At 40.5% G+C, this 13,583-nt stretch overlaps 1 protein-coding gene across 1 annotated transcript in view; it reads right to left on the bottom strand.

Moving 5' to 3' along the window:
• gabbr2 (gamma-aminobutyric acid (GABA) B receptor, 2) overlaps positions 1–13,583 on the bottom strand; it is a 143,765-nt gene that overhangs the window by 50,470 nt on the left and 79,712 nt on the right. The window contains exons 4-7 of the mRNA XM_029514678.1: positions 13,427–13,528; positions 8,208–8,273; positions 7,592–7,780; positions 6,260–6,502 (exon numbers count right to left, since the gene is read on the bottom strand). Of these exons, the coding sequence (XP_029370538.1) occupies positions 6,260–6,502; positions 7,592–7,780; positions 8,208–8,273; positions 13,427–13,528 (600 nt within the window). The remainder of the gene's footprint in view (positions 1–6,259; positions 6,503–7,591; positions 7,781–8,207; positions 8,274–13,426; positions 13,529–13,583) is intronic.

The raw sequence follows: 13,583 nt of genomic DNA, 5'->3' as shown, positions 1-13,583 counted from the left end.
ATGCTTCTCTGTTACTGGAGGCAAAGGCTAGAGACAGCACGCTGCATCTAATTTGATTAGAAGTAGCCAAAATTGATTTGTTCACAGAGGTAAACAAAATTATTGTTCAGCCATTTCATTTGCTAATATCCTTAGAGCAACATCAGGCCAGAAAAGTAGTCTGATCTCCTTTGGCTTACTCATCATTGGTGCCAATCTGGGACCGCACTTAAAAGGTTAATCTTTAAGTGAGACTGTATTTGGATAAAAAAAACAATGTGTCATGGTCAGTGAATATGTCTAAGTTTCTATTCTACATTTCATTTCTGGATGTTGATTTCTTTTCAGAAGAGTGTGGTTATTGGTCAAACATCGGTAAAACAAGGAAAAAATATAAAATAATCCCTGATGTAACTCCATCCGAACAAGATAAGGAAGGAGCATATGGTAATGCAGACTAGGTAGACAAAAGCAATTTAACTGTGGCAATAACGAAAGCCTCATTTAAATCGGTTTTTGCTTCTGCCGCTTTATCTTCTCCCATGTAGTCTGTCTCTTGTTCTATTTTCCCTTCTTTCTGTATTTTTATCACTCTCTCCCTTTTCATCAACCAAGACTGTTCAATTAATTCGCCATCTGCATACAGAGATCCTTAATTACATATTTAACTGGGTTTACATATTCCTGGCTGGCTAACAGTTAACAAAAGGTGAGAGCAGATCAATCAATCAATCCATATCCATTTGTATGTGTCGGTCAAAAGAAGGAGAGAAAGAGAGAGAGAGAAGGGGAGGGAGAGAGAGCGAGAGAGAGAGAGAACATTTGCATTGGCTGATTGAAAAGGAACTGGGGGAAATACAGGGAAGGAAGCTGGAGAGCCAATTTTGCCTCAAAAAGATGGTACGCTTTGAAGTCGTGGAGCAGGATCCCACCCCTCCGTTTGAATCCCGCTCTTTGTGTGGCATCTTTGATGTTTGTTTAAGTGTGCACATGCATGTATGTCTATGGGCTATGTGAATGCACTTAAAACACTGTTATAATATGTGCATGTATATGTTGCTGATGACATATTCCTGGGATACAGAGTCTCAAAAGTTTCCACATTACCCATGTGATGTAAAACAAGTCCTCTGGTACCTATTGCACACCTCGGTGTCAAGACTAAACAACCAGTTTAGTCACCCATTGCTCAATATTCTGTACAATATTCATTCATTCATTCCTCTTCAAATCTTTGTTTCCGGGCCGTGGGGCTGCTGGAGCCAATCCCAGGTCACATTGAGCAAGGGGTGGGGTACACCCTGGACAGGTCACCAGTCCATCGCAGGGCCAACACACAAAGACAAACGGAGACAAACAACCACTCGCGCTCACATTCACACCTACGGTCAATTTAACGTCTCCAGTTAATCTATACAACCTATGCATGTCTGTGGACGGTGGGAGGAAACCGGAGTACCCGGAGGAAACCCAAGCAGACATGGAGAGAACATGCAAACTCCACACAGAAAGGACCCAGGCCGGGAACCAAACCCGTGACCTTCTTATTGTGGGGCGACAGCGCTAACCACGATGCCACCGTGCTGCCTCTCTACAATATATTATGCCTTATGTCTAAGTAGGATAATGCAGTTCACCTCAGTTCAGCTAATCAGGTAACACATTCAGATAATGATTGAGTGCAAACGGAGTCAGACTACATGAATTGAAAACAGGGAACATGACTTGAACTGCTTGCAATGAGTGTATACGTGTGTATCCACTTTTCCAGAGTAACTGTACCATCATGATCTCACTGTGCATTAGTATTGCCATTATAATTAGCTGTCACATAAGCAAAAGTGGAGCTATGACAAACCTTATTGAAATGATGTGTGGTTATTTTATCCGCCCCCAATTTGTTCTCTCAAGTGTAAACACAGTTTGTAGAATATGCAAAGTAGATCAAACATATGCTGAGGCACCAACTCCGACATTCTTATTTGGAAATAAACGTCTGTGCTTCGAAGATTAAAATTACCTCCTTTGACCAAAATTCAAATGAGTAACTCTAAAGCCTGTTTCCACAAGGTATTGTGCTCTTACAGCTTGGGCACCCTCACCAGAGTGTATTGACTCATGCAAGCGTCCTTTGTCTTGCCTTCAAAGGAGTTCAGACTTATGTCCCAGTGGTGGCTGGTGGAGCATTTGTTGTGTAAAGGCATCTCTCTGAGGTGAGATTGGCATGAGGGGGGTGAGGGGCAAATATGGGATGAGAATTCTGTCAGTGACTGGAGTGCTGGGGTCATATGTTCTTTGGGCTGCAGGTGTGACATCCTCTGGGTTTCAGGTAGCAACACATTTCCTGTGACTGTAACTGATGCACACAAATACACACACGCATTAACTGAGAAAACAGATGCACAAAACTCTCCCCTTCTGTCTTGCCTCTCTATTGGAGGTGACTGTTAAGCCTAAGGCGGTCCTAGTGACTATCACTCAGTGAGACACAGATATCAAAATGACCACCCACCAGATGCAACAACAGTGAAATAAACTGAGACTCACACTTGCCAGTCCCCAATCATGACCCGTTGTGTCTCTTCCCGCCCAACCCTCCCTGATGAATTCCAGATTGCACATCCTCTGGTTGCAGCAGTGAGTCCACATCACTGCTGCGTAACTTGGAAGATCACTCCCAGCTAATGTCAGGCTTGTCTGTGGTTCTGACAGCAGCTAGATCAATACTGGGGAGCCCGCAATAATCACTCTCCTGCTGCTACATCGGCCTCAGCCACTGATTCAGCAGCAGGACTGAGACTGACACAGAATGACTCTGGCGTGGTACCACAACACATTCATATATGCACAGCAAACCAAAGAGCAAAGCATTGTAACATCCAGAAAGACAAATCTAAAGTCAGGGCTTGATCCCATATGATCAGGCACATGAGCACAAAAGCATTTAAATCAAGGTTAAACAGTTATTGGAACGTACAAGCAAATGAGGAAAACTCCAAAATACACTGCCTGGCCAAAAAAAAGTCGCCACCTGGATTTCACTAAGCAAATAGGTACGAGCCTCCTATTGGATAATTACTGCATGGGCGATTATCTTTCAGCTGGCAACAAGTTATTTAGCCCCGACTGGTGCAATGAGTTGCTTCTCATTTCCTAAACAACCATGTCGAAAGACACATCCAGTGGTCGTGGAAAAGATGTTAGACTGTTTGAGAAGGGTCAAATCATTGGCATGCATTAAGCAGAGAAAACATCTAAGGAGATTGCAGAAACTACTAAAATTGGAACTCAAGGGATTGGGACTGAACAGCTGTATAGCTTTAAGGAAACCACTAATCAGTGAGGCTGACCAGAAAAAAAAGGCTTCAATTTGCTAGTGAGCATAAAGATTGGACTCTGGAGCAATGGAAGAAAGTCATGTGGTCCGATGAGTCCATATTTATCCTGTTCCAGCGTGATGGACACATCAGGGTAAGAAGAGAGGCAGATGAAGTGATGTGCCCATCATGCCTAGTGCCTGCTGTGCACTGTGGGGGCAGTGTTATGATCTGGGGTCGCTGCAGTTGGTCAGGTCTCGGTTCAGCAACAGTATGTGCTCAAAGAATGAGGTCAGCTGACTACCTGAATATACTGAATGACCAGGTTATTCCATCAATGGATTTTTTCTTCCCTGATGGCACGGGCATATTCCAAGATGACAATGCCAGGATTCATCGGGCTCAAATTGTGAAAGACTGGTTCAGGGAGCATGAGACATCATTTTCACACATGGATTGGCCACCACAGAGTCCAGCCCTTAACCCCATTGAGAATCTTTGGGATGTGCTGGAGAAGGCTTTGCGCAGCGATCAGACTCTACCATCATCAATGCAAGATCTTGGTGAAAAATTAATGCAACACTGGATGGAAATAAATCTTGTGACAGTGCAGAAGCTTATCGAAACAATGCCACAGCGAATGTGTGCCGTAATCAAAGCTAAAGGCGGTCCAACAAAATATTAGTTTATGACCTTTTTTTGGCCAGGCAGTGTAGCTGCCTTAGAAATATTTATTCAGAAATGGCATAAAGGATGTATGCAGCATGGATGGAAAAGTGCCTTCGTGTCTTGCTGTCATGTGTGGGTGGAAGTTTCTATGTGCTATGTGTGTGCAACATAAAGGAGCATGTTTGATCTCATTTCATGTAATCCCTTAAAAGAACTGCTATAATGGTCCACAGACGTCAAAGATCCATTTAATCATATTGCAATGGCATCATCTTCAAACTACATATTTGATTATGAAATGCATAATATTCTGTGAGGATTTCTTTACTATTATTATTATTCTTTGGAGGATTCTGGTTGTCAAAGAAAAAACATCACTATCAAAATATTTAGCCGGTTAAACGTTGTTTGGTATGCAACTGATTAGCAGATTATAGCAGATTTACTGCAGCTATTCTAAAAGATTCAGCCCCACGTGTCCCATTCCCAATATCATTTACATACTGTTTTACAATTTAATGTTCCTCTGTAAAAGTAAACAATCATATTGCCACGTCAACACTACAAAACCCCTCAAAAGCAGCCTACTTAGATGGAATACAACACAATCTAATGACTTGCTTTTATCAAACATTTCCTCTCTACAGAGGGCAGCCTTCTAAGAAATAAGTCCTTCAGTGACTGATGGCTACATATGTGGGATCAATATGAATCAATACAGAAGTGAAAGGGGAGAATAACATTGGTAGACTAATCCAACAACCTAGTAGATTTCATCATCTTTCGTGTGCCGAGAGTAAAAACTGAATGAATAGTCATCAATATTCGCTGCACTGCCTTGCCGAATCGCTGTGGAAAGGTTCAATGTCAGCCTGCTCCTGATCAGCAGAGTGGTTCTGTGCTGAGAGGAGAGGGATGAGGATTGAGGACCCAAAGGATTTCATATAGCACCGCAGCACACATACAGTATACCACCAGGGACATTAGTCCCCAAAGGGCCGGACAATAATACACGCCAGTAGCCTGTGTCAATTTTCTCCAGGGGTATTTTCTCTCCCTCTCTTTCTTTCTCATTCTGCTGACATTTCTACTGGAAGAAAATCTTTAACTCTATCTTATTGTCTCTTTCTTGTGTTCCATTTTTACTGATTTCCTCAGTCCACCAGAATTGGTGAATTTCTCTTAGCAATATATATATATATACATATATATATATATATATGTGTATTTTTAACTGTCTTTTTATCATTACTGCCATTGGTTAGGTCATTTACTAGTACATAGAGTTAAGAATACGATATTAGTGATGCTACATTTTACTCTAGGGACCTGCATGCTTATTGGCAGTGGAGCCTGGGAGCAGCAGGACATAGTCTAATAATGAAATGGCATTTACTGGGGAACAAGAGACATCTTCTAGTCTAATAGGTCAATATGAAGTGAGAGTGAGAACACCCATCCACCCACACACAATCTGAACTTCTAGCTGGCATAGCCAACACAATAAATCTAGAAAGCACTGAAGTGAGTTGGCTGCAGTGTAGAGAAAGTCCCTTTAACTCCCAACATGTCAGACTGTAATGTTTTGGTTCATATTTTTAACAGTCATACTTAAAAAACATTAAAATTGGTAATCACACTTGTTATAGGTTGCATCTGTGTTTATCTACAGTCATTGAAACATTGAGCACTTGTGCATAATTACAATTTTGTAATTACTTAGTGGTTTTTTTCATTACGTGTAACACGTGCATTCACAGAGATCTTGACCTTTGACCACTAAATCTAATCAGTTTAGGGATAAGTAAGCGTTCCCCTGAGGAGATATTCCATTACCAATGTGAAAATAATGTTTTTTGTGGACGCTGTGACATTGCCCCTTGACCTTTGACAAGGTAATCAATTTCTTAAAGTCTAAATAAATGCCTACACAAAACTGGAAGAAATTCCCTCAAATCATTACTAAGATACAGCATTCATGAGAGTGAAACAGAGACAGCTGGACTGTTGGACAAATCCTGATTCATAAAGCTTTTATCTGCGGCTATCTACAGCGGGACATAAAACCATTACTTTTCGACAAGTTAGTGAAGGCTTCTTGGCCATCACTGTTTATTGTACACAACAAGAGTACAGACATCACCATAATTATTATTTTTGGAATTGTGACCCACAAATGACTTGTTCCTCTTGTGAAGCTTGGTGACAGTAAGGAGAAAACCAAACTAAATCAACCAACCAATATATATTTATATCTGTAATATATAAATTAGCCAATCTGTTCCATAACTTACTGTAACACCATAGAAGTTGGTCTCATTCATGACGTCTAGCACCATTTTTCCCACTTCGCGGTCATCCACAGTGAAGTTTTGGTAGGTGTTCTGCCGTTGTTTCAGTCGGAGCAGTTCCATCACTCGGGTCAAGGTTTTTGCAATGACCCAAATCCCATCGTATGCAAAGCCATGGAACTTACTGGCCTCCACACCTTTCTGCTGAAGCTCTCGGCTGTATTCCCTCTCATACTCCTTCGGGGTCTGAAAGAGGGGTAATACGGGGGAAATCAAGTCAAGGTAATGAGGTCTGAGAACCGTTTAATACATAATGTTCATCTTCACAAATACACTTATGTTATATTATTTCAGATACAGTATTATAAGTGTAACTTGGCCCAAGGAGAATGGACTCTTACTTTCCACACAATTTAAGACAGAAAGTTACTGGAAACAAGTCTCTTTTGGGATCAGTACACCTTTGCCAGCAGTGCAGTGTGAAAACAAACCCTGTACTGTAATTGATTTTGGTTGAGATCTGTGGTTTACAAACATGCATGCAGTTCTCTACTGTCTGTGCAAAAAAAATTACAGGAGTACTTTCCAACAGATGCCCTCAGACACAATCACAGATACACTTCAGGAGAAACAACCATACAAATTAAAAGGAGAGAAAAACTTTGTGTGATGAGGAAGAGAAAAATGTAATTGTACATCATAAATTCTTCCAATATGACTCCCTAGTGTTGAATGACATATTAGAGATGTAATATTTGATTTAAGTTATTCACCTTAATGGAATAAATGTGGCTCCCGTGTTGGGTTACCTTCTCAGTTTCACTGACTGATTCACTGACCGACCATATTTCAACCATTGCTCACCATTGCTCTGAGTTGGACTCAGAGGTAGAAGCAGGGTGTGGACATTCTTGTAAATTTAAAAGACATTTTCACAAAACATTTCTTACACATCCTCTGTCTGGGTTATGTACAGGTCCCAACCAGAGTCTTTGGGCGACACTTCCTTTTACAAGCAGGCTACCAAGTTGTTGTGGTTTCCCAGCTGCCCTGGAATTGCAGGCAAGTGAAGTATTCACTGTGCATCAGCTCCATTTTGGAAAATATACTCGTTTCATTACAATTATCACTAAAGGTATGTAAGTATGGAAGTATAACTAAATCAGCCACAATGTTGTGGTTATAAAAATCAGTCAACATCAATACACCATAAGCAGCACAGCCATAGACTAGGTTTTGACCTAGTCTTGTTTCAATCACATGTTGACTCCATGTTTCATGTCGGAACTTTAATTTCTTGTTAACAGCAGGAACACATCTGTGTGTGTGACTCACCCTGCCAGAGATGCCCTTGATCTGCCGAGCACTGAGCGGCTCAAAGTCCACACTGATGTATCCCTCCATAGCCGTAAGAAGTTTCTTGGTGGTGCAGTTGGTGGTGTTTGCTTGTTCCCACCAGTTGCCCTGGTACCAGCCGGGGATAATCCACTGGTATTTACTGCCAAACATGTTCAGGTTGTAGGCCTAAGAGAGTCAGAAGAAAATAAAGTTGAAGCAATGTGATAGCAGGGAGAGACAGTAAGGTCTATTCTGATGACCATGACTATTTATTTATTAAATGTTTATTGAGATTTCGTGGTTTACAGCATGTGTGTAATTATGAAAAGAGTAAACCAAACCATATAAAGTTAAATTTATGTCAATCCAATCCAGTTAAGTTAGAAATTCAACTTGTCTAAATCCTGGGCAAGATTACTTTCCATCAGCTTTGGAAGCAAATGCCATCATGTGCCACACAAACAGTCTAGTTTACAGTTTCCAAAGCATTCCCTTAAACAACAACACACTAATTATATCTCAAAACAAAAATGTTATCAACTGTAAAAAAACAGCACAGGAGAAATTAATGTGCAAAGATTTCTGTTCAAATGAGTATAGAGTGAAGACTTACACAGCAGAAGACTTTGGAAGCAAGATTCTCATCGAACTGCCCGATGATGATTCGTACATCATTGTCCTTGAAAAAGAAAGAGGAAGGCATCATGACCTTATGCATTTTAAGCGAACACAGCCAGGCATATAAATGTTGGTACCTTCACAATGTAAAAAGTGTATACTGTAAAAAGGAACTGGCGTATTGCAGCTCAGTTCATTATACTGTGTAAGCTTTTTTCGATGTGATCCCTTGGCTTTACAGTAATATTGCAATCCTGCATTGTAGACATTTCCTATCAAAAGAGGTTTGTTCGTCAATACAGCCAGTGGCAAAAAACATTGGCAGTAGTATGAGGTAATGCCTATTCTCATCACTCTGCAACATTACACTTTTATAGCAATTGGGCATAGTCAGCCATATTGTGTGTACTGTTTTTTTGTTGTTGTTTTTTTTTTATTACTGTGTCTATCAAATCAGCAGCTACAAATTAAGTCAAACTAGTGACTGAAGGATGAAGGGAACCAAAAGTTTCAAAGAGTAGATTCATAATAACAGAGACATTAGTGTCAGCAGGCAGAATTGCCTTCTTTGCCACCACGATGAAGAGCACAAATTTACAAGGGGATTCGCAGCATATGGCCTGGTGATTGACTTTTTAAATAATTCAGATTGCCTGGGTGGAAGTGCAGCATGTTTCATGGTGGGGGGCTTATAAAAAAAAAAAATCATGCTCTGGGGACAACAGTCTGTCTGTTAATGTGCGAATGAATATGGATGGTACAAATACAAGTACGAGCAATATGTGCACACTAGGGGTTGCACAGAATAGTTGACTTTACTGCTCCACAATGACGTTTGAGCTTTACGTGGACTAGTCGCTGATCACGTGATTTTGGTAGTACACAACATGGACGCCTCAGAGAGAGCGGCAGGTGAGGAGGTTGGTACTAGCAGCGGCAAACAATCAAGTGTGTGGAAATATTTCAGCAAAGATGAGAACACGAGTGCAGTCACTTGCAAAATATGCAAATCTGTCTTCAAGTACAACAAAAGTACAAGTGCTACGCGCACCCTTCTGAAAAGGCACCTGCTAACAGCAGCTGAGGAACGGCCGAAATCATCACAGCAGCAGCAGTCAATTAGTGACGTCACCAAACGCCCTGCTGTAACTGAGAAAAGACGGCAGCAAATCACCAATTTGCTGGTGAATTTCATCGTCAAAGATATTCGACCATTCCCCCCTCCTCCTGTGAGTTTTTTTATGACGAAAAAATATGAATGACGTCATCAGCGACTAGTCGACGTCGACTCGATTTTCATCACATTAGAGTTGACTTTAAAAAATCTGAAGTCATGCAACCCCCTAGTGCACACATGCAGATGGCACACACTTGAAACACTCAGAACTGCCTCAAATTTAAGAGACACCAACACTGTTTTGATGACTGTACATCTGTTCAACAAGGCCTGAGATAATGTGTGACTCATTTAAAGTCTGTCATTAGGGCTTTACATGGCCCTGACAGAGCTCCACTGTACTCATGTACCAGATCTACAGGGGTTTTCACAGAGCAATATAAAGATATCCACAAACTGACAACATGGCTGATGTTATCATACGTCACTGAATATTTCGTAAAACAAGACTGGTGGAAATACTATACACTACAAATAGCCATACATAATAACCATTAAGAGGCCTTGCAGACTTCAAACTTTCATTTTTGAGAACATGTAGTGCCCTCTCTTTATAGGGAACACAGAGAACCCTTTAGTACAGAAATACTCTTCCTCTGCAGCATCATATAATCAGAAATCAGAAGGTGGACTCAATCACTGTCGTCCTAACTCCAATTCCTTTTGTCCTCTGGCTCTATCAGACCATGGTATGGACGGACAGATGGACAAAGGGACGAACAGACTCTTACTTACACAGAAACACACATCAGAGAGGACACAAGGCTTTAGAAAGCAAAATCAAAAGACTTCTCTGGTGGGTTCTAATCAGAGCGAGGGACCATGCTAAGACATCCAAGAAGTGTTTTGTACCAAGGAGTTAGTGTTACTTCACTGCTCTGCAAGAAGGGGAGGTAACAACTCTTGCAGCTTTTGTAGAGTGCACTCGTGCATTATTTTTTTTTTTGTGTATGCGTTGGTGTATACGAGAGGGAGAAAGTGAAAGTTTCTGTGTGCATGTGTGCATGACATGCTAATGGCCCCTCAATAACACCACCATTCCCTCAGGGAAAGGCACTTAACTCAAATGACTCCAGTTATGGCCAAGGACCAAAGCATCAGTATAAATTCTGGCCTGCCCGGCAACAACATGAAAAGTCTGCATAGTTATGTACAAGGAAATGAGTGAGTGTGTTGTGTTTTTATATTGCTTTGTATTGCTAGGGCTCCACAGGGGTGCATATTACATTCACTGATCAAGCTTTTTTAAGTTTAATAATGATCGTTCTCAGAGAAGGCTGTGGTAAAGGCACACATGGCTGCTTTATCTGTGATGGAGTTGTTTGTAACTTTATCATAGTGATTTATATGTAATAATGGTTTGAGTAATATTGTAGCTCATAAGCCCAATCAGACACTGTTAAGGCTTATTAAGCACGCACACACACAGACACACACACAGAACTAATGAGGGTCTTTTACGAGCTCATGGGAAATATGATTTGTTGACAGGGCAATGTGCTGCCTCTACCCACTAAAACCATCGCCCCTGTCTGTGCTGGTTGCTGTACAGTTCATGTGCTGTAAGCAGATATGATCAAATCACATACCTGTGAGCGCATGTCATTTTTATCCGAGGCGAGCATTACATTTTAGGCATTAAGGCCATAAAACTGTCAACTGAAATGGAATTTACAGGGTGCTGCGTTCAAAGTAAAAGTTGATAAAATGTCAGTAAACACTGGCATTTAAGTAAGCTTGATCCTGTTGCTAAACTCACATTAGTGGAGAACACACTCAACTGTCATTGTCTCAGGCATAAACTTTCGTATTGACTGGTCTTTAAAACTGGACGTGAGGTAAAGGTGTCAGTTTTCGCAGTGTGACAGTTTTGTTGCACCTCATTGCTTTTATGGGAATTTGGATCAGCAAATGCACAAGGAACTGGTTTCTATCCAAAACTCCTACTCAATAGAAAAATCACAATGGGATTTTCCTATTGAGTCGCGTGTTGGTGTAATTTATTGGACAGCTTTTTAAGGTGAAAATAATGGAAAATATTGACAAATAAAAACTATTTTAAAAATGCAAAATACCAAAAACAGCACTCTCTGTATCATTGAGTGCAAAAATTCACTTCACATTGCAATGTAACGTACCTGTAACCAAATCCCAACATTACAAAGAAGCCCCCTATAATTGCATAAGGTTTCATTTTATTTCACTCTGTATTGAAGGAAAAATAAGTTCTATTTACAACCAGGATTACCTGTTTATTATATGTTATACAGTAATCAGTTACTATTGTAAAGTTGTGGAGGTACTGTGGACACATACCAGGGGTGCATCCATATAATCCTCAGTGTGGGCATCGGTGTGTAATGATATAAGAAAAAAATGCTTTCAAATCAAGGGTCAATGTATGAATTCAATGGGTTCTGTGTCAAATTTTTAAGTAAACCTGACTCAAATACATTAACAATGTATGGGATAAGTTTAAATAAATAATGAACCTGTTTTATGAATAATGTGTCACTGTGTGAGGGGAAACGAAGTCAGTTTATAAATCAGCTATATTTGAGAATATCACTGAAAGCAGTGCATGCAGTGTGAACCCACTGCCATCCAAATCCAAAGAGAAAAAAATGAAATGGACAATCACCATGTTAAGTTATATCTGAGGAGACAGGAAAACCAAATGCATAATAAATAAGTTCTACAGTCATTTAGATTTTTAGTGTTTCCCCTCATGCGGTCCTCCACCAGCTCCTTAAACTGCCTGTCAGTCCAAACATCTTAAAGCACTCCAGTGTGCTGGAACTGTTATTTAACGTATAGACTAAAAAAGACTTGGTTGTGACTAAACTTAAGGGGGTATGTGTGAGTGAATGGAACAGCAGCAAAGCCTGGTTGTTTTTGAATATTCCAGCTGGGTGCTCTATTTGTGGAACCCACGGTGACACCATAGCCTCCTTAGCTCTAACACCCCTCCCCAACACAGAGGCTCACTCACTCACAGGTACACAATCACACACATAACAGTCTATCAAAAAAAGAATAGCCTTCACAGCAAAATATGTGTCACCCTCGACTTCATCATATTACGTAGCTGCTGGAGTGACACAAAACGGCTGTTGCAAGAAGAGCGAGAAACAGACCATTAGGGTGTCATAGGGCGTCTCCACCCACCCCATCCAAACGTCCTGAAAAGCTTTCTAGGCAACACTGTAATTTGCATATTCAGGGCTGATCAAGGAACGATGGTGTCAGCTTAAAATGTCAGCCTTCAAAATGGAGAGCAGCACATATATTTTAGGAAAAAGGTTGATCTTCCTGTTTCACTTTTCCCGTCTCGTGATATTCTGTTGAAATTCTCACAACCTGCTCCATTTTGCATACAACATATTTTAGACTCATGAAATCTGAATCTTTTTTCCTTCTTTCTCCTCCATCCCCTTCATTTTAATCATCCTCCTTTCACTGTGCCAGGTATGACACTTACTATTTTTAGAATACATCCATGCTCATCCCTTTTACATTCTTACTCACAATAAACAGTAACACTATGTCTATACAAGTGGTAAAAGAGGTAAAGCGCATCTCTGATTGCCTCTGGACATAGTTTGGATAATTTAGAAATCATATGAACCTGAACATACTCTACATTTCATGCACATTTTCTTTATATCAATCTATATCTATGAGTAAATGGGGTAAACATATGTTGTGTTATCTATACATTTTGGCACAATAATGGTATAATTTCATGGTGTCTCATCTCAAGAAGAACAGCAGAAGACAGGAAAAATCCATCAGTCAGAGCAGGTCACTGGCAATATTGCCATTACAATGTCTAATTTTTTCCTGCTCTTCTCAGTTGAGGTAAAAACCAGTCTTGGAAAAATTATCAGCAATTGAGTATTAATTGAAAAGGACTCATACATGTGTAGCATTAAAAAAAATGAAAATATGAATCAATAGGAACCTAGTTCATTGGAGAAATATCTATGATGGACCAGTTAGGTAGGACTGTGTAGAGTGCAGACTTGATCTCTTACCTTCAGCTTCTTAACATTGACACAGGGGTCATTGGAGAAACTTTCTGTATCTGCAATCTGAATGTCCGCTTTCTCAAGCTCATTAGTCAGGTCATTCCTCACCTGTGAGAACCAGAAAAGAGAGCACAGGGGGGGAAAAGAGAAAGCTCATAAGCGT

The sequence above is a fragment of the Echeneis naucrates genome, chromosome 11, assembly GCF_900963305.1.
Source record: "Echeneis naucrates chromosome 11, fEcheNa1.1, whole genome shotgun sequence".
In the NCBI taxonomy this organism is placed as follows: Eukaryota; Metazoa; Chordata; class Actinopteri; order Carangiformes; family Echeneidae; genus Echeneis; species Echeneis naucrates.
Note: the sequence above shows the minus strand (reverse complement) of the source record. Positions and strands in the feature narration are given on the sequence as shown.